Consider the following 25129-nt stretch of genomic DNA (forward strand, 5'->3'; position numbering starts at 1 on the left):
CGATACGATACCAAGTAAATACTTGGCCAATATTGCTGATACCTATACTAATACCTTTAACCTATAAAGGCAGCTTATGTAGGGGAGAGCAGTATGTCATGATTTATGAGCTGAATCATCCTCAATTTGCCAAATTCTGAACACATTTTAATAACCACTACAGGATTCTTATTTTCACTTTCCACAATAGTAACAGTTAACACAGTAATGTATTGAAAGTGGGGGGGGGGGGGGGGGGGGGGGGGGTATAGACCCTAGAATGTAAATATGTCTCTAAAGCACAGTGGGTCAGCTTCTGTTGTTTAAAGGCTGTAAAAAATGTTACACACAAAAAGGTTAACACATTTTTCATTTATTTATTTATAATTTATTATAATTATTATGATTTATTTAACACAATTCAGCGGGCTACATACTGGACTTGGAAACAAAGTACCGATCCGATCGCGCTATTGATCCAATACTGATACCCGCATTGGTATTGAAGCTATCAGTACTTGGATGGATCTGCCCACCTATACATGGAGTGTTTGGCTGTTACTTTGGCAGGCCTCAGCCCCTAACTTGTCTTTTTGTTTGATATGTCTTCCAGGCCTGTTTCCAGAGTATTCTTTCTTTCTTTTTTAATATTTGCACAAAAGAATCTGAATATTTGGCCCAAAATACCCTCATGGTATGAAATGAAATGTTTTTTCACTTTTCATTTGCACACTCAGTTGCACAGTGGTCATTCCTTTCATGTGATACCAACCAGCTACATACCAACCCAGATAGCAAGGAAACATTGAAACAATGTTGAGTCAATATCAGGCGACGTCATTGAAGCAACGTTGAAGTGTGACGTTGACCCAACATCACTCTTGCCCCCATTTTTAACGTTGAAACAACGTCAGGTTTTGATGTTGAATCAATGTTGAAACCTGACATTGATTCGACGTTATATTTTCTAACACTGTTGACATTGAAACAATGTCAGATTCTGATATTGAAACACTGTTGAGATATGGTATTGATTTTCCACCTCTTTCGCACAGTTGCTTTTTATTGAAAAAAAAACAAAAAACCAAAAAAGGTCAATAGACATGTATCATTTGCAAAATACTTTATTAAAAGACAAAGTTTCCTATTTACATTTCTATGTTTCACGTCACTTTTTATTATTTACTCCGGGATGGGGATGGATGATGTGCTTCCTGCGCGCCACCCGTACGATCTGGAGCATATCTGAGCCATTTCTGGACTGCTTGAGAAAAGACCAACTCAGACATAGAGTTCGCCCCTACCTGCTGCGCCAGGCCATCTAGGACAAAAAATAGACACACACACAAAAAAAGGGAATTAGAGCACATGAATAAGCTCTTGTTAATTGTCTTCAGCAGGGAGAAAGTATGTAAACTCCTAGGCTAATAAACATGAAAGTCACCAGGCGGAAATCAGCAAACTGCCGCATTTGATTCCCAAAGAGCTATAAGCTGAAAATGCGATATGTCTTAGCATGGTGTGCCGTGTATCCTTTAAAAAAAAAAAAGAAAACATGGGTCCTCGGGCTGTACAAAGTGTACAACCCGAGGACAAAACAAGCCGAAGACCAAAGACTCCATCTCCAGATTAACCGGACATGAAAGTCTTGTTATTAAGAAAGACAAAGTAATATAGCAAAAAACAGACATAGGAAATGTGAAACGCACCCAGCACATCAATTGATCCCTTTATTGTTCACTTTAGGCTCATAAAACTACAATAAATGTTAAAACTTACCAAATATGCATCTGCACAGCGCTGTCTCTTTAAATGCCCTTTTTTGCTTTGTCTGGTCCTTGTTTTTTTTCCCCTGTCCAGTTGAGTACAGAGGCCAGCTCCTTTGTAATGGCATAAACCATCCAGCAGCACCAATCAACGCAAAGCGTCTCACCTATAGACACATTTTAAGAGATGGAATTAGCGAGTCTCATGTCTTAAATGTGTATGCAAGTGCTTGTGTGTTTACTTCATGTAATTGATGATAGAAACATGTCATTTGGTTTTCCCTAAAGCCTGGTTTTCAAGTCATACAAAGAATAAACCAAAGTATTGGCAGTACAATGTATTTCTATTCCCTTTTGTTGGATATTCATTTGTTAGTTCTTGTAACTGCTAAAAGTGTTTACTAGTTTTTGCCTGTCACATATATTTGTTATACCATGTAAACTGTGAAATTCCAAGATTTTCAAACTTGCCTTGTAATAGTGGCTTCACAGAGTCTCTGGAATCTACAGAAAGAAAAAAAATCACAACAAGATGACATTCAGGAGTATAAACTGGTGTTTTGAAGATAAGAGTACAATGACATTGTGATGCAGCTTTAAAGCTTTTTTAAAAGCATACCATCTATAGGGAAGACATCAGACTCTGCATGCTGGCGAGATCGCAAAGCTGTGTCGGTTTGTGCCGGAGTGGCGAAAGGTGCCGGAAGCTGGGTGGGGCATTATGATGGTTGCTATCAGTGGGCTGGGGGGCAGACTGCGGAGTGATGAGGGCTGTTTAGAAAAAGATAATTTTTTAAGTATTTAAGAATACAGACAACTTGTCAAAAAAGTTTCCTCGTGTCAGACACAGATATGTACACAGACACTAGACAGTATTTTATTACCTGGTATTTTCACTCGAGGGGCCTGGGGAAACCGTTTTTTTGTAGGCTGCTCATCCTCTGAGTCCGTATATGTGTACAGGGGATTTGGTCTAAAGAAAAGAAATTAAAAACGGTCTTAAGTAATTGTAAATATGCTTTTGGCATATTGTTTCCTAAAGTTAGTTTGATTTCTAACAACACACACAGGAAACAGAGACGTGCAAGAAGGTACAGTATACAATGAATTTTTGAAGTGCACAAGTGTACACGGCTTTGCATTTTTAAAAAGTTTACAAACTTCCACTTTTTGGACTATATTATGTGGCGATATTGCAGTATGCAAGCACCACAGATATGTATAAAAGACAAGATCATAAATTCTTAACAATCAAAGATATGTTTGTGAATATAAAGGTTTTACTTGTGCTTTCTTTTAAGACTGGTCTGGGTTTCTTCTTCGGACTGAAGGTCAGACGTATCACAGCGTTCACGTGGATATCTCTGAAGACTGCGTTCTGCTTCGTGAAATGTGCCTGGAAATACAAACACAATGTACGGCCAGACATACATTACGTGTGGACAAAAGGTGCAAACGCATAGAAAAATCAGCGGTTTCAAAAATACGCTGGTACGTGTGGACGTAGCCTTATTCGTTATTCAAGGCACAAACGGAAAGTCATGTACGCGTGCAACGTAAAGTTAGTTGAGCGTGCAACGTACAGTCACGCATGCTGCGTGAGCATTCAAACTGAGTCTAAAGTTTTCGTGTGCGCATTGAAGCGAGTGCTCTCCAATCATCAAAAGTAACAAAGTCATTGAACACGTTTATACAGTTAACTTTACGTTTATCAATCATATATCACAGATTTAGAATTTTTTGTGGTACTAAGCAACTACAGAGCGAAAGTCTGGGTCAAGCGCCGAGGCGACGGCAAGAACAAAGGAAACCTCGAAGCGTTAAAGCTAGCTTTGTAAGGGAATATAACGAAGAAATTATGAAACAAAAATGTTTTCTTTGTTGATATACTTTGTTCGCAGTGCAATTTATTTGTTGCCGGATTGTAAGAAGTAGACACAATTTAAATAACAGTAAAAAAAAAACTCGTTAATGTACAACATTAACAAGTTTTTTTTTTACTGTTATTCAAATGCAAACATGGAAATACCGAGTAGGAAAAAAAATCATTCATTCTTACCTTATACTAATCATGGTGCAGGCCAGTGCAGTGCATGAACTGATGCCTTCTCCGGTCAATTCCGCTGAGAGTAAATTAAATGTCCCGCTCTACTGTAGAAGACAATGAATACCGGGGGAGGGGGGGGGGGGGGGGTGTACCAATGTGAGAGGGGTGCTGCGGAATAGTCCAAGTGATCGCTGCTTTAATTTCCCGGTCAACTATACATAAATTGCACGTAGACACGATTTTTTAAAGCTGGTGAACTAGACCAAGTCATTGATAACAAATGAACAATAAATCTACTTTCTCTGGTACTTTATACCCGATCAGTTGCAATGCAATTTAATGCTCAACTACAAATCGATGGTTTTTGATGGTGACCGGAGCCGAATGATCGTCAACTATAAATAGACGTTTTCTCGATGTTGTTGTTGTCACCTGGTCGACTATAAATAGATCAAATATCAATGACAAAAAAACAACGGTGAATCAACATCGTTACAACGTCTCTATAGTAAGACCGTCGGTTTACCACAGTATTTCAACGTTGTTACAACATTGGCATTTCAACCCCGACCATATACGACGGTTCGGATGAAAAATCAACATAGATTCAATGTCGTCTTGCTATCTGGGAATAGACATGAATGATAGACTTTCCTTCTGCTCTTAAGCGCAGGTAGTGCCAACTTTCTGTCCTTAGTAGTTCTTCTTAGCCACAGTCATAGTTTTGTTGGGTCGCTGGTGTGCCTGTCTCAGTGGCTGTGATTACATGTGGCAGCAGACACTTCCTGGACTGACCCGAATGATGAGGCAACACAGAGGAGGTGTTGTTGTGTTGTGACTTGGAGGTGGCTGAGACAGGCAACTTTTACTATCACCGTGCTTCATCATCCAGCATTTAATAATGATATTCCTGTCAATGCTACCAAGACTGCAGGGGAAAGTTACTCACCATTACTACAAAATCAGCAGTCAGAGTGCTAAACTAAAACTGTTGTGCAATAGATGCTAATCCATGTACATTTTGGTTTAACAATTATTTTTGTTTTGTTTTTTTTGTCCTCCAGATTCAAATTGGAGCCGACTGAGCAAGTACTGAGAAACTGATGAGGACTTGCTAATGGAAATGGATGATAATGGCCTACAGGCCTCTTGCTGTGATACAAGATGGTCGGAGCAACTGTCAGGCCTTCCTCACAAGCTCCTGCAGCGCCTGATGCCTTTCCAAAGGGAGGGAGTGGAGTTTGCTTTATCGAGGAACGGACGGTGAGTGGTGACACCCCCGGCAACAGTCCAGTCATTTTAAAATGAAATGTGCAGGTCGCTTTACATCTTGCAAATCAATAATAGCTACTAAAGATAGTCGTCAATGAATATAGACCTACAGAGAACAGAGGAGTACCGCTCTGTTTTCGACATTACACTCCACCTCTGCAAGTATTGATTTGATTTCTGTGAAGATGTTTTCAAGTCAGATGTGTTGTGTAAGCATATAGGAGGAGACTAGCTGCACCTTAAAGGGGACAGTGGTCGACAGTAGTTGTCTGCTTTGGAAATCAAACATGCTAGTTCTCTTGGATTTTAATGCACTGAATCTACACCGATTAGCTGATTTTCTTTTTCTTCGTTATAATCATAAACTGTACACTATGTCTAGCGCCTGGTCAGTTCATGTGATATTCTTTCAGCTTTCTTCATTATGTAACAATTTAAAAATTCATAAAATGTTCTTTTTAGAAAAGACTCACTGTTACAAAGGACAGCACAGTTACTCCTCCTCAGTGCACAAAAATAAACTGTAATGTTTTTATTTAGTGCCCAGCCTGCTAGGCCAGGTCGATTTATTGTGTCTAGGTGGAATGCTGCAACACAGATAAGCATCAATTTCATTAATTATCCAGAATATTTTGACATGTAGATGTGCTGGTTTCATCCCTCGGCTACAGGTCTGTCTTTGGATGCCTCCACAGCCAGACCTATTTTATCAATTAACTCTGTTGAGCACCAGCAGAGGAAGTGTAAAGCGTATATGCATGAGTTCTATGACTCACACGGCTATTTTCAACTGCATGTTGCGAAAGAAAATGAAAAATGTTGCTTGTGGGATATTTTTATATGCTTCAAACTGAACAAAGAAAAACATGTACTGAGGTGTAGGTAGAGCAGGTCATCTATCTTTCTATCTCTATCTCATTGGAAGGTTCATGGTTTGAACTCTGGCTGCTACAGTCTACATGCCACAGTATCGTTGGGCAAGACACTGAACCCCTAGTTGCTTCCCGGTGTTGGAATAAAAGCACTTAGGAATGTGTGAATGTGAGTGAATGGGTGCCACCAAACCAGTCCATTACCAAATAGTTCCAATCCAAGCCTGGTTTCATCAAACTTAGATGAAAGGGTTGGCCACCTGGAAATTAGCATCTACTCCCATTTGGTCCATTTTTACCTAAACTGAGATGTCAAAATGTTATTCCTGTTTTGTTTTGTTTGTTTGTTTTTGTTGTTGTTGTTTTTTTACTTTTTGCTGCTTGTCATACTTCAAACTTCTGGTCTTTAAGCTGCATCCACACTTGAAATGATTCAGAGTGAGCTGCCGACCTGAGGCTACGGGATGTAAATATCATTCTGCAACTGCAAGCAGCTAAGGGCAAAATAACTGCTGATAATGCGAAGGGAGCAATTTCCTGGCAAGCAAGTGAAACCGCTACCAATGAGGAATCCTATTGAATGACATATGACCTGGTATTAAGTACTTTAGAGTGTTTACTTTGGCAAATAAAGACAGCTATGGTCTGTCTTGAGATTACTGGTAATTTACATGATTCTAGGTTGGCTTTCGAAGCATCACACGTTATTGAACTTAAACATTTTTACCTTCTTAACAGTGGATTTCCATGAACTTTGGGATTTATTTTGAATGCAAACCAAGTAAATAAATGTAAAAAATAAGGTTGATGCAGTGGAAGGCACAGGGCCGTCCGGTCGAGCACTAAGCCAGGACTTGGGGGCGTTTTTGACAGTGAAGGTGTCTCTTAAGAAACCTGCACATGAAGGTCCCAACATGGTAGCCCGTAGATGATATGCAGAGCTTTACTGACCCACGTGTTGTAGCTATGTGCTGTCACCAATGTGAAAAATACATGGAATAAACTGTGATGCAGGCTACTTGTGTTTGTATTGGTTTTGTTGTTGGATCCTAAAGCTTGTCCCCTTGAGCACCTAGAAGACAGAAGTCATACAAAGACTTTCCTTACAGTAGTCTTAAAAGATGTAGTCATGGGCAGGGCAACGGCGTGCAAGGCTGACTTTTACTTTCTGTAGATAAACCACGCTGACCGCTGTTATCGTGGCCCAGTCTGAACTACACAGTGATTGAATCTGTGCTTTTAGTGTGGGGCAAAAGAGCACCTCAGTAAAGGAGAGAAGTGGGGTGGATTTACAACAATGCACAAAACAAGAAAACACATCATTGCTAAATAAATAAAGAATAATAATTGTTTTTAATCTCAATTTCATTTTGTTTTATTCATTACTCGAGTCCAAACTGGTGATGGAAAATAAAATTTGATTTATTGCTCAGACCTCAGCAGTGGGATTATAAGAACAACAATAACAACAATGTACAGCGTGTGCAGTTATACCTGTGCACTTCCCCAAGGCCAAGGCAGCAGTTAAGAAATGGTGTGTTTTACTGCTTATGAGTTCAACTTATCATTTGTAAAAAGGCACAAACAGAAGTTTTATTTGGCCTCTTTTAAGAGACCTTGTAGAGTTTCTGGGCATGTGTAGGGCTGCGGAGTAATCTTTTTAAGAGTGTGAAATTGGTGGGTCTCCGTTTTTGTCAGTATGTGATGTGCTTGCACACACAGAAAGAAAATGTGGCGCTCCTGTGATGGTATGGCTTATGTATATGCAAGATCTGGCTTTAAGGATAGTCAGTGGTCTTGGCGTTAAATGTGAATAAGCTTCCCCTGAATATCCATAAGTCCTGCAGGGTAATGCTAATCAAGTGCATAAAGTTGATTATCTTTTGCACAACATTCAGTCTGTGATGCTGTGCTGGAAGATAAGCTCCTAGCACTTCAAAGGTTCTGTTTGTCACTGGTGCTTTGATTTTTCACTTCCTGATGATGATGATGGCGATGATGATGATGGGGATGTTCATTTGAGCATACAGAGAAGCTCTGCAGTATAACACATCTTCCACTATAGCATCAGTGTGTGATTTAGTCAAATAGGATGGTATCTTTGCAACGATAATTTCCCTAATGGAGTTTTAAAGTAGATGGTTCAGCTCCACTTTAGTGTAGTGAGATTGGAGATTTCTTACCACGCTACAAAATGTAAAAAGTATGTCAAGAAGAATATATTCTAAATCCAGATGTTCAGAAGACTGTAAGACTGTAGCTATGAAAACGGGTATTCACAAAAAGCTTCTGAGTTGCCCCCAACTGTTTGTATGCGTGGAGCATTAACTGTAGGAACTGACCGGGACTTGCCCGTTTCCTCCTCCCTGACCAGTCGATATACATGTGGGTTCTCGGGAAGGTCAGCGCAGGAGGAGCCAATCTGAGGGGCTCTGCTTTGATGCAGCGCGGCCATATTGATTCAGGAACACTGGGAGGCAGTGCTTTGTTACACGTTGGGTCAGGAGTCAATTGGCTCTCACTGCACCGTGTGGACAGCTACCTCAGTCAATTGGCATCAGTGTGGCAGGAAGAGCAGCGCAGGCACCGTTTTTCTCTGGAGACTAGCACAAATGGTATTAGCAGAAGAGACTACAGGTAGCGGGAGGTTGTGATTTTTTTTGTGATTAAGATAATTTTAATTACTTAACACATATAACAGGCATGTCAGGTTTGGTGTGGTGGTAATAAATATTAAGCAAAAAATATGAATACAAAATTGGCAAATCTGCTTTTGAGTCTTTGAGTAATCTTTTTAAACAATGAAATTGGAGCACTAACTCCGTTTAGATTCTGTTTGTGTCTACACTTTTTTCACATGACTGTAATGCATGCCAAGAAAGGAGGCATTAACACTTTTTTTATATTAAATATTAAGATATACTGAAAAGAAACCCCTGTATTTGATTGGCTGGCAACCTTGCGTAATTATTTGTATCATATTTCCACACTAAACTCAGATGAGAAAATATCAACTGTTGTATATAGAAAATCCTAACTTGAAACACAGATTGGAGCTGATGTAGGATGAACTCTCCATATCTGGTAAATATTAGGACAGAGCTGCAGGTATTTGCCAAAGTCTAATACTATCAATTGATTATTAAAAGCTTGGCTTCCAGCAATAGTTTGATTTTTTGTTTTTTTAACAGGGTTTTTTAACAGATGTATTCCAAGCCAGTCAGCACACCACACCGTTTTGGATTTTTTTGAGGAATGAAAGTAATAGCCACAGATTTAACAGACGCAGCTGTTGAGCTTTATTCACATAAAGTTAACATGATTTTTTTTCTGTTGTTATGTGTATTTAAAGTTAAAAGCAGAAATGATCAACCAGAAAATCTGTCTGAGCCTTGTTGTGCAGTTACTTTAGGTAGTAAGCTACGCTACATGGACAAAAGTGTTCGAACACACCACATTTGTATAAAATCATGCATCCAGCCACACAGTCTGCCTTTACATACAGTTTTGAAAGCATGCTTTACATGTGTAATGTATAGGTGGCCCAGTACCTTTGTCTATTTAGTGTAGTTAGCTGGTCCCTACTGTGTTTTTTAGTTGTTAGTTTTTTTTGGCTAGCTAATGAAGCTAAGCTAAAGCTTATAAAGCTGATCTAAAACTGTCTTTGTTTGACTGCTTAGCTTCCATGAATGGACCTTTATTTTACAGATTCTCCATCACTGCATGACACTGGGTCTAACCATTAGTGTTTTTCTTTTTTAAAAAAAAAAAAGCTAATGAAAATGCCTATTATGCTTTTTTTATGATGGCTAGCTAGCTGGATGCTTGTTTGTTGTTGTTTTCTTTATTTCTTTTTAAGTGCAGATTATTGCTTTTAGATATTGAGTACATGGAGAAATGCAAATTTTAATGGGCTTGGTCCGTCTTGTTACGGTTCTCATTTACAGACATGCTGTATTTGCAACAGTAGACATCAAAAGAGGCTAAGAGGTTAAAATCTTACCTTGAGAACATAGAGACCACGAGCTAAAATGCAATTGCTATTGGCAGAAACCTTGATCATTCTCTCTGTATTTGAGCCACCCTGCTGTTCTTCATTTCTTCATTCAGTTTCCTTGGAAAGAGACTGAAATGAATACTAATATTCAACTGAATATCACAGTGAAAAAGGTGGAAATAATATTTCTACCTACTAACATGAATAGACCAAAATGCAATAATGCAGCAGCTGACTTGCTAGATTTTTAGGAAGGGGTATAACAGTTCTGGTAAATGTAGGAAATCACTACCTGAAATGCAACTAGACAAGGCAGGCTGACAGACGAAGAATAAATGGCAACCCTTCATTATAAAATACCTCCTGAAATGCACTGAACATCATAGATTGATGTTGGATGTCTAACAGCGTAGGAGGATACGTGGGCGGATTTTTCCTTTAAATCTCATAGTCATTGTCTCTTTTCACATCCAGAGCATCAAGAGTACCGAAGCAAAACATCAAATGTTGTTGCAATTCAAATACTTATGGAGTCGGCTGTATCGGCCTGTGTAGGAGGGTGAGTGAATTTTATGGAGCTAGATGGGGGATAATGTGGGAAAGTTGCGGTACCGTATGACAATAAAAACCCATGAGATGTGGTTGATTGTATTGTTTAGAAAGTTGGGCAGAAGTTTGCCATTTAAGTGCTGACATTTGTATAGACTCGGCTATTTTAAAGAAGCGTACACGTAAAATACTGCTCTGAGTGGGCCGAGCCAGGTAGTGAAAAAAACAACAGCATTAATTTGAGTTAAAGTGCGTCCATTAAGACCTCCTGGTCGCTTTCATTAAGGTGATGAAAGGTGTTGACCATAGCTTGAAACCAGCCATGTGCTGCAGTCTAACCTGCTCTAATTTGTCCTAAATATTATTGTAAGGAACTGCCTCTGCTTTTATTGAATAAGAAATGCTGTGCTGATGCCAGAGGAGGTCAATGCTGTATTCTTTCTCCCTGTAATGGCCCACATATAGAGTTTTGTTCTCTGAATAAATGTAGGTGCATGAGTTTAAACCATATTTACAGAACCATAATAACTATTCCTAATATAAAGACTGTACACAGAGTGCTTTCATAAAATCATTTGGGCTAATGAGGCTTGGTGCTCGATGGATATCATTCATAGAGAGCATTTCTCTGAAACCTTAAACCCCACAACTAAATCAGCAACAGTCAGTGTATTTTATCTTATTTGAATCTACTTATTAAGAGTTTATTTTTTAGAAACTTGACTTAATAACTACACCATTTTTCAGCAAACACCTACCTAAACACAACCTCCCCTTCAGGCCCTTTCACAGGCTCTTTGACATTTTGTTTGGCACATAGAAATAGATTTATACAGTAAGTCTGTGCCACTGGTACACTGTAACTGCAAAACCTTTCTGCATCATCCTAGAAATGAAACTTCAGTTAGCTCTGACATCGTCGTCTGGTGCCATTGTTTCCTCAGCACACCAGCATAAGAGTAAATGCTGGTAATGGTGTCGGCCACTTATGTAGGCTGTGTAGTATTCAAATATCTAATCAGCCAGTCACATGGTAACATGTTGACATGGTAGAGAATTTGTTGAAGTTCAAACCCAGCATCAGAATAGGGAAGAAAGGTAATTTAAGTGTCTTTGAATGTAGAATGGCAGTTTTTCAGATGATGACAAAATGTTTTACTAGGATTTTCCCATACAACCATCTTTAGGGTTTCTGAAGGAGAGGAAAAACCCAGTGAGCACCAATTCCCCAGGTGAAAAAGACTTGTTGATGTCAGGGGTCAGTGTAACCCAGCCACAGGGGATACAAGCCAGTGTACTCCTAGTGTTGGTCCCAAGCCCAGATAAATGGGGAGAGTTGTGTCAGGAAGGGCATTCGGGGTTAAGGCTTTGCCAAATCAAACATACAGGTGATAAAGAATCAGATCTGTATGTTGGAACAGTCTGGGCCCAGGTTAAAAATAACTGCCTCCACTGCTACTATTGGCTGAAGAGGGGGAAGGTGTGTTAGGAGGCAGCAAGAGAGCAGTCAGATAACTCAGGTTGAGTGGTTTGGGGATAAAGTCAGAGATGGTTTTGACATGTGCAGTGAATCCATCCTTTGTTGTAGTACTGGTTCAGGTGGTGGTGTGGGGGATATTTTCTTGGCGCACTTTGGGCCCATTGAAAACAACTGACATACTTAAGTGTCACCGCCTACCCGAGAATTGTTGGTGACCATGTCCATCCCTTTACAACCACATAACCCTTTTCCACTAGTACCTTCTTGGGTTGGCATGGCATGGCTCAACATGGTTTTTAGGCTTTTCCATTAGGTGGAAGTACCTGGTACTTTTAAGGTACCTAGGATTCCAAGGAATCTGAGGTGATCTGAAAATGTGACTTCAACAGACTGCATGCCATAATTCGGTAGTCAGTGCCATCACTCAATGAGTCACGAGAGCATCTGCTTTGCGAAAATTGGCACTGCCATTTTTGAAACCTGCCAACAAGGGAAATGGCTACACAAAAAAACACAACACCGTAGTCCCCAAGAGAGAAAAAGTCATACACTGAGCAGCAGGTATACCATCTTTTTGACATCCTCCTTTGTTGTAGTGTCTGTGCTGCATGCAGATCTCACACACATTAGGTGGTACTTGATGTAATGGAAAACAACCGCTATTGGTGTATCCATGATGGCTGCTTCCAGGTGCCACGTCACAAAGCTCAGATCATTTTGAACCGCTTTGTTGAACATGACGATAAGTTCATTGTACTCAAATGGCCTCCACAATTACCAAATCTCAATTCAGCAATGGATTTGAAGTAAAAGGAGACTTGCATCAAATATGTGCAGCTGATAAATCTGCAGCAGCTGTGTGATCATGTCACCATGGGCCAGGATCTCTGAGGAATGCTTGCAGTAACTTAATATATACCGCAAAGAATTGAATTCCCACTCTGGAGGCAAAGGAAAGTCCAGACCGCTACTGCTACTAGCAAGGGCAGCAAATGATAACAAATTTCTTCCTGTTCAAAGGGAGTTTTTCATTCCCACTGTCACCAAATGCTTGCTCATAGTGGGTTGTCTGATAGAGGAAGTTTTCTCTGTATTATTGTAGGGTCTTTACCTTACAGTATAAAGCACCTTGAGGTAGCTGCTGATGTGATTTAGTGTTACATAAATGAAACTGAATTTAACTGAATAAAAAAGTTTCAAAGTTTAAAGTAGCGCTGCAGCAGTTCCTTTGTCATTCAGACAGGCATGGTGACGCAGCAAAGCAAACATCTTTTAAACATCACAACCTTTTGTCTCCTGAATGCCTTCACAGTTCATCATACTTACTTTTGTTTTCTAGTATGGATCAAGCTTTGCATTTGCCATAATACGACGCAGCAATTTATTAATTAGACTGTTTTTTGACACGTCTTAGCAGTAATCTAAAGGGAGTGACTGGGTCCTGTATCTCCCTTATAAATAAAAAACTAGTTTTCATATTTGCTTCCTAAGGTGCTCTAAATTCCATTTCTTCCCAATAAGGCATGAAATTTGCTATAATTTTTTTATCATTATAATAGGATAGATTTTGTTTTGTGAAAGCAGCAGGGGATGCATTTCATTAAACAGCATGAAAAATTTCACCCACCATTAGTAACCTGTCGCCTTAATAGGTAACTTTCTATTGTTTGGACAGTATCCATCCAGGATGTAAAGAGGTTTTTATAGAAACAAAGTGTGGAGGTGGCACATCATAAATAAATGTTCCACCCTGCTGGGTTCAATTTGTGTATTTGAGAAAAAAAAATTTTTTTTGAGAAACACTTAACACATTGAAACATAAACAATACGTTCACTTAATCATTTGATAATGTTTTAAGAATAAATGCATTGTTATGGCCAAACTTACAGTGCATTCATATACTTTATGTAATGTAATAGACTCAGGAGAACAAAAAGATTATGATTAAACATAACAAAAAAAAAAAAAAATGAAGTTCATAATGTAAGAGCACAGATACGCCTACACCTACAGACCATAAAAGGAACATATTATATTTAATTTGTGGCAAGAGACTGGCAGTTGCAAAGTGCAAAGTTATAAAATCGAGTACATCTTAATAAAAGTTAATGAAATTAAGTTGCACAGATTCACCTGTGTCCATGTTCACCAAGTTTGAATTTGTCCATAGTTTAACTTTCAAACCCAAAAGCAGCATCTGTCTTCACATGATCCGATATCAGTTTGTGAGCATCAGGCAGCCGCGATATTTTGTCCTGAAATGAAGAGAATGTAAATGTGTGGCAAAAGCTAGCATTGGCCATAGCACATATGCAAACATTAAAGAGTCAGCAGATGAAAGTTGGCTAACTTTAGCTAGCAGTTACGAAATCAAGTCTTTTATTTATAGCGTGCGTTTAAAAGCAACAGCTGCTCTAACCAAAGTGATTTACAGTGAGATTAGACACACGTGATTTAAAACACTATAAATAAGGAGAAAGGTGTTTATTGAAAAGAGCACGGCTCCATGATGATCATTAGGAGACAGAGGAGAAGAACAGAGGTTTAAAAAACATCAAGAGAGGGAAAAGTCTAATTGCGGATCCCAAACTGTTCAACAATTTAGGACCGAGGAATGAAAATGCTCCATCCAGTTTGGTCCTGGCGACAGGCTCGTGTCGTGTTTTAAAAGCAAAAACAAAACTGCCAGTCCAGCACAGCCATGGGCTCGCTTCTTGGTAGCAGCAAGGAAGTTTGGCTGCTGCGTTTTTGAACAACTTCAGGCTAAAAATGGCCGACTGACTCTACTTTTGATGACGGTAATTGTGCAAGTTATCTGAAATGGAAAATGCCAGTACTGATAACTGAGCTGATTTGTTTATGGCATTTTAAACCTGAATCATGGATGAAACCAAGATTTCTTTCATCACTCAATAAGAGGACCGAGGCCATTTGATTGCGGTGGTGGGGGTGACTGCACGGCCAAAGGTCAGACCCTCACTTTGAGTCTGGTTTAGCAGAAGGAGGCTTTTTCTGCCGTGCAGGATTCTTACATCCTCAATAGTAAGAATGTAGCAGCAAAACCTCTGGACATCCTGAAATGAGCAACCTTTCAATTTCAACAAGAAAATCATGTTATTTCTTCTCAAATGCTGCACAGCATTCTTTCAGTCCTTGCTGTTTTTATATGATGAACAGAAACTATTATCTGTAATCAGAGCTCCTGAAGAATGGCATCTTTAGAGGTCATTGCTGTTTTAAATGTGATTATTTTTCTGTCTGCTGCTTCTTCCTTTCTTTCTGGAAGTGGCTGAAAACAGAATATAAAAAACATAGTTCAGCAGAGGTGTAGTGATATTAAAAATCTACAATAAAAACAGCAAAACATTATGATTACTTTGGGAAACACTAGCTTTGTTTTTTTTTTTAATTAGATTTTTCTCCCTTGTGGGGAAAAAAGAGAACTAAAAAGGCTTTCTGACAGTTTTGGGTGAGCACAAAAAAGCCGGGGGCAAAAGCTGAACATTTCTTTGTTTAACTAAGGTTTATAATATCCTTTTTCAAGGCATAGATGCTATCAAAACATGTGAGAACCTGCCTCAACATTTACTGCTTTGTTTTGATTCACACTATAGAGCAAGACTGCACTATGAACCCGTAACTGTGTGCGCAATCAGAGTGAGCCCATTCTGGAGCACCCTTTAAGTCAGCCTTTTATCCAGCGTCTAACCTCGTGAGCAGTTTTCTCCACTGACCAGAGAGCAGCACAGGTCCAGTCCTCAGAAGAGAGCCTTAACGGGGCTTTGGAAGATTGGGGTTACACGCCGAGCCCGCACCGTGCCTCATCGCGCAGAGGTCAAAGTCATCAAATCATCGCTGCCAGCTTGGGAGGCGCCGGAGCCCATTTCCTGACACTTTGGGGCTTGTGGGTTTCAGAGATAACATTAGAAAGGTGCTGTGACGGAGAGCGTGCCGTCGTCAGGCAACAGCACTGCAGCATGCTCGCAGTCTCAAACCGTCAAGACGACACTCAGGTTATTTAAAGGAGGATGATTAATGTGTTGAGAAATGGCAAGCACCTGCCCCAGCTGCACTCCCTCTCCTGTGTGTGTGTGTGTGTGTGTGTGTGTGGGCGGCTGGATGCGCAAGCACATATACTGTATCCATATATGTGTGTGCTTCCTTTTGTTCGTGTGTGTGTGTCTGGTGTGTATTTTTGCATGTCTATTGTGTGCATTTTTCACAGACGCTTGGTGTGACAGTGTGTGTGTGTGTGTGTGTGTGTGTGTGCATTGCGCTGACTGGGCCGGTGTGCTGGCAATTAGAAAAACCACCAGTGGCAAGGTGCACATTAATCATGTTCCTCAGCTGAAAGAGAGAAATGGGGCGGGGATGGGGAGAGGAAGAGAGGGAGGAGGAGAAAGAATAATGAGAGACGGTGTCTGAGGCATTCAGAGCTGCTCCGTCGCACTGTTTGCTCTGACATGATGTTGGAAGCATTTATGAATAGGCAAGGTCACGACAATGGGCCCAAACCCACTGGGCAGGGAGAACCAGAGGTTGATCTAGTTGCACTTTTTCCACAGCGACAACTTGAGCCAAGGACTGTGTCACACTCTCATTGTACCTTACAATGTGTGGCATGAATGGAAGACTAGATAGTAAGCAGGGCTGCACGGTTATGATCAACATGATTATCACAATTATTTGTCACTATTATTCTTTACACTGTGATGGCCTGAGTGCATCTCCTAACAGTGTCCTAAAGTCTTTCTTACTGACTATTTTCCCAAAGCCTTCATTACTCGCTGTGTTTTAGCGGAGACGCATTCTGGTGATTGCGTTGGTGATTTCGGCGCGTGTTTGTGAGCTGGATGGGTGCGCTGACGTGCGCTGGCTCGCTTTTATGGCTGTGTGAGTCGTTGGACAATTAATGTTGGCAGTCATCGCTTTTCTTGGCCTTCATACACGAATCATCAGTTTGTGGTGTGTTTTCAGTCAGTTGAGTAAGTCTGCAGAACTCATTGCATGCGATTTCTTCTCGGTTAACATAGCTTGTCCTAAATGCAAAATACTTCCAGAAAAAGTTGTCACAATACCTGAATTTAAACTAGGAAAACCCAGGAAAATACTCAGTACTCTATACCATTTTCAGCAGCATTTTTTCTTTGACACAAATTTGAAACTTGACAAACGAATAAATGCTGTCGTCAGAGTTGTCAAAGGCTATGCAATCTTTTAGTACATCTAGACTGGACTACTGTAACGCACTGTGTACTAGAGTTAGTCATCTCTAGCTTACTTATGATACAAAGAGCCTTAGTAAGATAATTGACTGGGACAAAAAAGACAGCTCACATTACTCCAGCATTGACAGCCTTGCATCGGCTTCCTGTGCATTACAGGATGGCGCATAAAGCAGCGCTGTTTGTGTTTAAAGCCTTAAATGGTCTTGTGTTACACTCCCTCAAGATCGTTAAAGTCTGCTTCCCCATCACTCTTAACCACCAGGTGGTCAAAGCTTATTTCAAAAGAGAGTCGTGCCTTTGCTGGTGTTGCACCAAGACTCTGGGATGACCTCCCAAGTGACCTCAGACAAACCTCAGCTGCGACTTTCTTTAAGACCTACTTTTCTTTTGTCAAGTTTTTGGAAACTGCTGATCTCTGCAATAGGTTGTTTCTTTGATATTTATGTATGTAATGTGAATGTGTGTAATTTGAATTTAAGGATTTTACAAATGACCTAAATAAATAAAATCGACTTACTAACTTTTCAACACATTATTTTTTACATTTAGTCAGCACAGAATTGATGTGACAGTAGTGGAATATCAACTAATCCCAGCTAACCACATCAGGGGTAATACTGACCGATTACAGGTATTTGGCAGATATATCTGTTAATCCATAACATAGTTCGGTTGCTAAACAATGTCATATGAGAGAGCCACGTTAGGTGAGCATTCATAGGTTCAGTCATGGCTCATCTCCCCCTCATAAAAAGCTTGGATTTCAGATGTAAACAACATTAGGACCATAATTATAAGCAACCAGTAAATCAGCTATTTTTGATTGATAATTAAATGATTAATTCATTGTCATAGCAGCTGCCCATTTTCCGTAGACTGACTAATGGAATTAATTGATTATTTTTTTCAGCTCTTGTTAGTCATAATGCTGCATTCTCACCGAGAATGTACCGAGCCAAAAGCTTTTCCATGATGGTAGTGTAACGCTCATGTTTGGAAAAGAAGTATAATTTTTTTTAATTGATTTAAATGTTAATGGTTACATTTTAAAGCTTTCCTCTTACATTGCACTTATCTTCACGCACAGCGTGTGAGTACTACACTGTACAGTAAATGGCAAAAATATAGGAATGAATCACGTATGTTGTATTTGTGCTACAGTAATAATGTGCCCGTATTCGTCGGGGCCATATATTGTTGGGGGCGGGTGTATACCAACATTTTTACCAAAAAATACTGATTTGATGGCTTCTATTATTTATATACTTCCAGTATAGAGCTTGCTTCTTCTCCTTTGTGGTATGCTCCATGACTCATTTTCCTGTTCAAGTCAACTCTTCAACCAATCAGAATTCTACTTACGTGTATCGTCATATCCGTTGGCTTTTTGAAGGACTGTTGGTTGAATTCCCACAGTCCCTGTCCCCGCATAGCCAAAGAGTTAGACAAACAGGCACCAACGCGGGACCATAAATCCCAAATAACACTACTCAATAGAAATAAAAATGCTCAAGTTCTCCCCAATGAATTGACCTGAATTCAATTTGTTGCTGCCTACGAGACAGAGAGTGGAACACCAGCTTCTACAGCAGTCAGCAAGTTTTTTTTTTGTTGTTTTTAGGAACTGAATGAACCCAAATACATAAACATTGTGGTCTGCAAAGGTACTCTGCTGCATTAGATGCAGTATCTCAAACTCGACAGAAACAGCAACATAAATATTGAATAGCAAGAAGTCCTGCAGACGTACATTAGTAGTTTTAGTTTTGTTGTATGTCCAGAACCCCTTGCTGTTGGTTTATGTTAACTTTTACTTTGTGTACATGACCCACAGAAGTCTGAGACGTTGAGGTGTGACTGCAGGTTATTAAGGCTTCTCTAATGATTCTCTCTGGTTGGAGGGCCTGATGTCTTTATATGTAAACTATAACGTCTGTCATATATAGAAGCCATTACCTTCTCATCAGCTCTACAAAGTGTGAAACCTGTCTGATAAAGTTTTTTCTTTTGTTTTACAGATGTATGATTGCCGATGAGGTAAGCACACACAACGCTGGCTCAGGAAATCTATTTTCCAAAAAAAAAGAACCTGAGAGTTTGCTGCATGCCTTCCAAATTAATTTGTCAGCCCTCTGCTGCACTCCCACGTGCTTAATCGGTTTTGACACTAGAATCATTCTGAGACCTTATTACTCTTGGGCCTCACATCAGCTCAGCCGTCATATGCAATTTGCCACAGAGTCAGTGCGCAATTGACTTGTTTTTCTCCCCATTCGCCATGTGTTGTTGTTTGGTGGGCCCAGATGGGTCTCGGGAAGACCGTGCAGGCCATCGCGGTGGCGTACGCCTTCAGGCAGGAGTGGCCCCTCCTGGTGGTGGTGCCCTCGTCCCTCAAGTACCCCTGGATCGAAGAGCTGGAGAGGTGGATCCCCGAGCTGCAGCCTGGAGACATCAGTTTGGTGGAGAACAAGAGCCACACCATGTAGGTCATCTCACCACATTACCCCGTTTGACCTTCATCCCTAAAAACCACCTCCATACTCATGTCAGCCTCTTAGTGTCTGGTTTTACTGGGACTAAATTTTGGTTTTGACTCTTCTGACGTTCTTAAAGCTGGTTTGACTATTTTATTAAACTAAAGCTCTAAATACAATAGCTGCTTGTTTACATTTAACAGCAAAATAAAAAATCAAATTGAGTTTCTGTTTATTTTTGGTCTCCACCACATCCTGAAGGCTGATCTCTCTCCCTTAATTCTTAAATGCTCCCATCTGTTCACAAATACCGCTCGACAGGTGGAGCCAGTCCTTATTAAAATGTATTTTTAAGATCAAGTTGAATCATCTCCTAAATATAGAATAAGCAAATTCAAATTTGTTCTACTCCAAATGAAAGGCTAATATTGTCACAATGACAAAGACCACGGTAGCTTAACAGCTTATTAAAGCAGCGGTTTGTAACATCAAACTGCACATTACTGCTACCGTGGTTGTGAAATTCTGGATAGATGGTGAATTATTCATTTTTTGTTTGTTTTGTGGTGTGACTTAGCGTGTACATTATTCGATGCTGTCTCGTTTACAGAGCGTTGCAGAAGGGAAGGTCGATACTGGCTTAAAAATCACATGAAGGTACTTAAAGGTACTGTTTTTGAACCCTGTAACGCCAAGTGTATCATGTTTGATACATGAGAGTTTGTGAGTTCTTGACTTCAACACCATCAGTGTGAGTTTTGGTTTTTCTTTAATTAAATTGCACAATACATTTTTAAGCAAACATCACGCTTTACTGGTTAAATATATTGACTCAATACACCGTGCTGTGGCACAAAGTGGTACTGCATGAAGGTACGGCCTGACTTTAGTTCAGCTTCGGCTGATAGTCCTTTGATAGAACATACACAGGAATTTTGGGCAGCTGTTTCCTTCCACTCTGTGGACAGCTTTGATTCATTTTAAGAGGTTTTAAAATATTTTTTAATACATGTAAGTAGCTCTAAAAGAAAGGCTTGTAGTTTGATTTTATAGAATATAATTTATTATCAATTCTCTGGTTTCAAACCCCCCCCCCCCCAAAAAAAAGAATGTCTGGTGCTAATAGGGATGGGTATTGATAAGATTTTCACGATTCCGATTCCATTTTCCGATTCTGTTTAACGATTCGATTCTTTATCGATTCTTTTATCGATCCCTTTTTTTTTTTTTAAAGGAGAACACTAAGGTCGATTAGCTTAGAACTTCGTTTTATATCTTCTCTTTGAACAAGATAGAAATTTAGGAGTAACATGGCCTTACAAACCCAACAGTGAGATCTTAAGAGATCCACAGCCTACGGCTCTTCAATGGGGTGTCACAGGGTCCCCAGGAAAAAAATTGTAAATGTAAAATAATAAAATAAATATTCTTCTGTAGCAATAACAAAGTATAACATAAATTATTCTGTAGCAATTACACAAGAATATCCAGTAATGTCCCTGCCTACAATTAAACACATTCACTTACCGAAAATCGGGAGCATCTGCTGTGGCAAATGGGTGCAAGCCTTTGACCACAAACTTAGTCACTGCACATTCGTCTATCCTGACCTGAAAGGAGACGCTACCGGTAGACTGCAGCGAGAACTGCCAGCATCTGAGCCAGCCAGACTCTGTCTGTCTCTCTCATCATTGTCACCTAAATGCACAGTAATGGCAGGTTTTGTAATAAGGCAGATCGCGCTAACATAATATGCACTGTTAGTTGATTATTTACCTGCCGCATTAACGGGAGAGGACGTGCAAACGTTACCGCTGCTGCTGGGTTGAGATTCACGAGTCCGGAGCGGAATTAAAAACACGACATTCATTTAAGGTTATCGTGTGTTTTGTGAGCAAATGCTTTTGCATATTCGTAGTGTTTCCTCCCTTAAATGAAATATCTACTTTGCAAGTATTGCAAGTTGCCCTGTTGTCATCCGTTCTCGTAAAGTATAAACAAACTTTTGAGCATTTGAGCTGCTTAGGCACCCTGCCAGGTAAATGACGCTCCGCAACGTGGTGACGTCATTCGGGGCGACTGGAACCCCCAAAACACTTTGGTCCTTCAAATGAACAGGTACAAAAAAGAAACCAAACACATCAGACATCGCAATAAAGCTATTGCCAAATAAAGGTAACCTTGGAATTGTTTGCAAAAATGGCAAACAATTCCAAGGAATTGAAACAGTGGGAAGCGGTTCTCAACAAGAACCGGTTTTTGATACCCATCCCTAGGTGCTAATACATTTAATGGTAAACTAACCATGTTTCCACTGATAACTTTGGTTTTCCTGTGTAGAAGCTCACTCTTCAGGACTCATAATATCCATGCAAAGTATTGTGCGGGTGGACGGCGGCAGCCATTACTTGAATTTAAAGCGTCGTTGCCCTTACAATAAGCTGCACAGCAGCATCTAACATCTCTTGTTACGACTTCTTCTCTCCGGCCCTCTGCTAATCATTTACTCTAAAAAGACGTAATAAAAGCGCGAACGTTCACGGTCACACTGTGTGAAGCGGAGGCAGCGTGATAGACGGCAAAGCTGGGCCCGATAAATTAATCTCAAAGTGTCCCCTGGTGTCAAGAGCCAGCAGGGGCCGATGTTTGACAGCGCTGACAGACAAATCATGTCAAGGCGACGTCTGCGATATTGAACAAGAGCTGAATTTATTTTATTTATTTATTTTTTCCCACGCAGGAAGGAAAAATGCTGTTGCTGGAACGTGCTTCATTTTGTTTGCACTGATTCAGGTTTCTGTATTGTGGATTAATGTTGCATATAAGCTTAGAAAACAGCTACTTTTTCATCTTCTCAACTTTCCCCTAGTTTTTTTTTTTCTTTTTAATTTTTGAATGACATAAACTTTCTATATTTGTGACTTGGATTAGATGGGGGGGGGCACTCCCAGCATCACAGATGAGGTGCAAAGAGGTTGTGAAAGCCTTCTGGGGAAAATGTGTCCTTGAACTGGATGTGTTAATGACTGAACGAGGAAGCAAGAAAAAATTATGCAGCACCTCCTCTCGGTATTTTGACTCACTTGTGCCTTTGTAGAACATGAATGGCACCTTAGGTTTATTTCAGCTTGGAAATGTGTGTCTGTGAGCGCCTGCGTGTGTGGCGAAGTCAAAGAATTAAAGCTTGACAGATGCTGGAAATGTTTTTGATTTCTCAGAGATCATTATTGAGTTTCATGCAGCTGAATGTCGCCTGTGTGTTTGTTTGTTTATCTGTGCCTGTGTACCCGTGTCAGAGCTGCACATACCATAGCTGAAAAATATAGAAATTGCTATGAAGCCGTAAAAAAGGAGATGGATGAAAGGTTTGTGTGTGTGTGTGTGTGTGTGTGTGTGTGTGTGTGTGTGTGTGTGTGTGTGTGTGTGTGTGTGTGTGTGTGTGTGTGTGCCTTGACACATATTTAAGTCCATAGGCTCTTTTAAACAGCTTGGTTTGCATTACCTTAAGGGCTCAGTTGCCAAGTCAATAACACCCGAACATTTAAACAGGTGTCGAGTGTGTATACAATCCTGACTGTAAGCTGTAAACTACACGTTTACTACTTTTAAAGGGGGCTTCTTCAAAAGCTACAGTGATATACTCATCGCCAACAAACTCCATGAAAATCACCCATAAATTGACATTAGATAAATAAATAAATACTCTAAGTACTGTTGGTGTACCCAAGGTCAAAAACATTATATTTTATTTGTACCATACAGCTAAAAACAACGAGTGACATGTGTGTTTTTTTACGCACATTATTATTGTGGCTAAATAGTTGCTAAACGCCTCAAATAATAAATGATTTCCTTTTGTTAAAACCTGTAGTACAGACATGTTTTAGGAGTTTAACAAGCCTTAAAAAAACTGTGTCTGTTGTTTTTCATTGTAGAATTACTTTCACATATGGATGCAGTAGGTTTGAGAGGAAGGCTCAGAAATCATATCTAATCATATCTAATCATATCTAATCCATACAGAAATACTCTTGACAGATGCTGTAACACCTTTGATTTAAACCTGTCATGCTAATAATTGGACACAATCTTATATATAATACTTAAGTAAAATATTTGGATACTAATCCTCAAATGTTTGACGCTCCAATATAAATGCTAAATGTGTCTTTGGCTTTTACTTTGTAGCTCTTTTATTTGAAGCAGTTAGCTACTTGAGGAAATCTTTAACTAAATACAATTTAGATCATGTGGCCCAAGCTTAACGTCTAAAGCTTCCGTTAGCTTTTAGAGGCTACAATGTACAGTCAATTGTTAGTTAGCCTTTAGCCCCCCACCCCTCCACATATACACACCCATTATGAGTTACTTTCTGCTTATTTATGCACTATGGAAAAAAGTCAGTTACTAAGATTTTGGAGCATATTTTAAATAAACTTTTTTTTAATAAATATTTTTTTAAAAAAGGATCAATTCTGGGCTATTTCTGAGCTGTGAGATGGTATAACAGACTGTTGGTTTTGGTCTTTTTATGAGCCTTATTGTCAATAAAACAGTTACACAGCAATCATTGAAAAAGCACAAACAGCAAGCACGGAGTTACTAGTTTCACTGTAACCATAGAAACCTGATAATATTCTTGTTTCTTGTGTCACAATCTTCGGTAGTTTACAGATACACATTGTAATAAACACATTATTCATTTTTAATCTAAAGTTCATTAGTTTTACCCGTTTTACTTTGGCTATTGTTAGCTATCTCTGTCTCCCATTATTGTATTGGTTTCACACTACTGGTTTAACAAAAACCATTAAAAGAAGTGACTCTTTTTATTGGTCTTTTATGTGTATGCTGTTATCCTTTCAGGGGCATTGGTAGCAGTAAAGTGACGGTCCTGGGCTATGGCCTACTCACCACAGATGCACGCCCCCTGGTGGAGGCACTGAGCGGGCAACGGTTTGCCGTGGTGGTGGTGGACGAGTCGCATTATCTCAAATCCAGGAACGCAGCGCGGACGAAGATTCTCGTTCCTCTCATTCAGAGCGCCAAGCGCGCCATCCTGCTCACCGGTACCCCTGCTCTGGGTCGACCTGAGGAGGTAATAAAACTTGATTAAATGGTAATTTAATGACGCCTCAGGGGGAAAGGATACAAATTTAACTGGAGTAAGCTGTTTTGTTTTCTCACCAAATGACACGGCAGATTCAAAGTTCCTTCAAACCCCGCTTTGAATTTTTAATGAAAAATTAAACACAGAGCTGAAGAGGAGGGAGCAGTGTGGCTAAATAGAGAAGGCTGCATTCAGTAGATTTGGAACAGATGGATTTTTATAAAGGAATCCTGAGCCCACACTTGTGAGGAGAGATTAGCAGGCCAGCTCGGGGCTCAGCTCTGGCTGCTCACAAAGGTGCTCCACTGTGCAGCGCAGGTAGATCGCCATGGTAACTTGCTCCAGAGCAGGCTA

The 25129-nt window shown here is 39.9% G+C and overlaps 1 protein-coding gene and 1 long non-coding RNA gene across 2 annotated transcripts in view; one reads left to right on the top strand and one right to left on the bottom strand.

Annotated features, from left to right (window-relative positions):
- Positions 1-1087: 1087 nt before the first annotated feature.
- On the bottom strand, positions 1088-4039 carry LOC134620293 (uncharacterized). Its single transcript, XR_010092101.2, has 7 exons — positions 3805-4039; positions 3030-3141; positions 2630-2718; positions 2365-2516; positions 2217-2249; positions 1759-1912; positions 1088-1300 (listed from the first exon to the last, which is right to left on the bottom strand). It is a non-coding gene; the product is annotated as an uncharacterized LOC134620293 (long non-coding RNA).
- Positions 3087-25129, top strand: part of zranb3 (zinc finger, RAN-binding domain containing 3) — a 117066-nt gene continuing 95023 nt past the window's right edge. The window contains exons 1-5 of the mRNA XM_063466374.1: positions 3087-3160; positions 4857-5055; positions 19210-19228; positions 19495-19673; positions 24532-24763. Coding sequence (XP_063322444.1) covers positions 4910-5055; positions 19210-19228; positions 19495-19673; positions 24532-24763 — 576 coding nt within the window. The 5' untranslated portion in view covers positions 3087-3160; positions 4857-4909. The remainder of the gene's footprint in view (positions 3161-4856; positions 5056-19209; positions 19229-19494; positions 19674-24531; positions 24764-25129) is intronic.

Source organism: Pelmatolapia mariae, linkage group LG23 (assembly GCF_036321145.2).
Source record: "Pelmatolapia mariae isolate MD_Pm_ZW linkage group LG23, Pm_UMD_F_2, whole genome shotgun sequence".
NCBI classification, from domain to species: domain Eukaryota; kingdom Metazoa; phylum Chordata; class Actinopteri; order Cichliformes; family Cichlidae; genus Pelmatolapia; species Pelmatolapia mariae.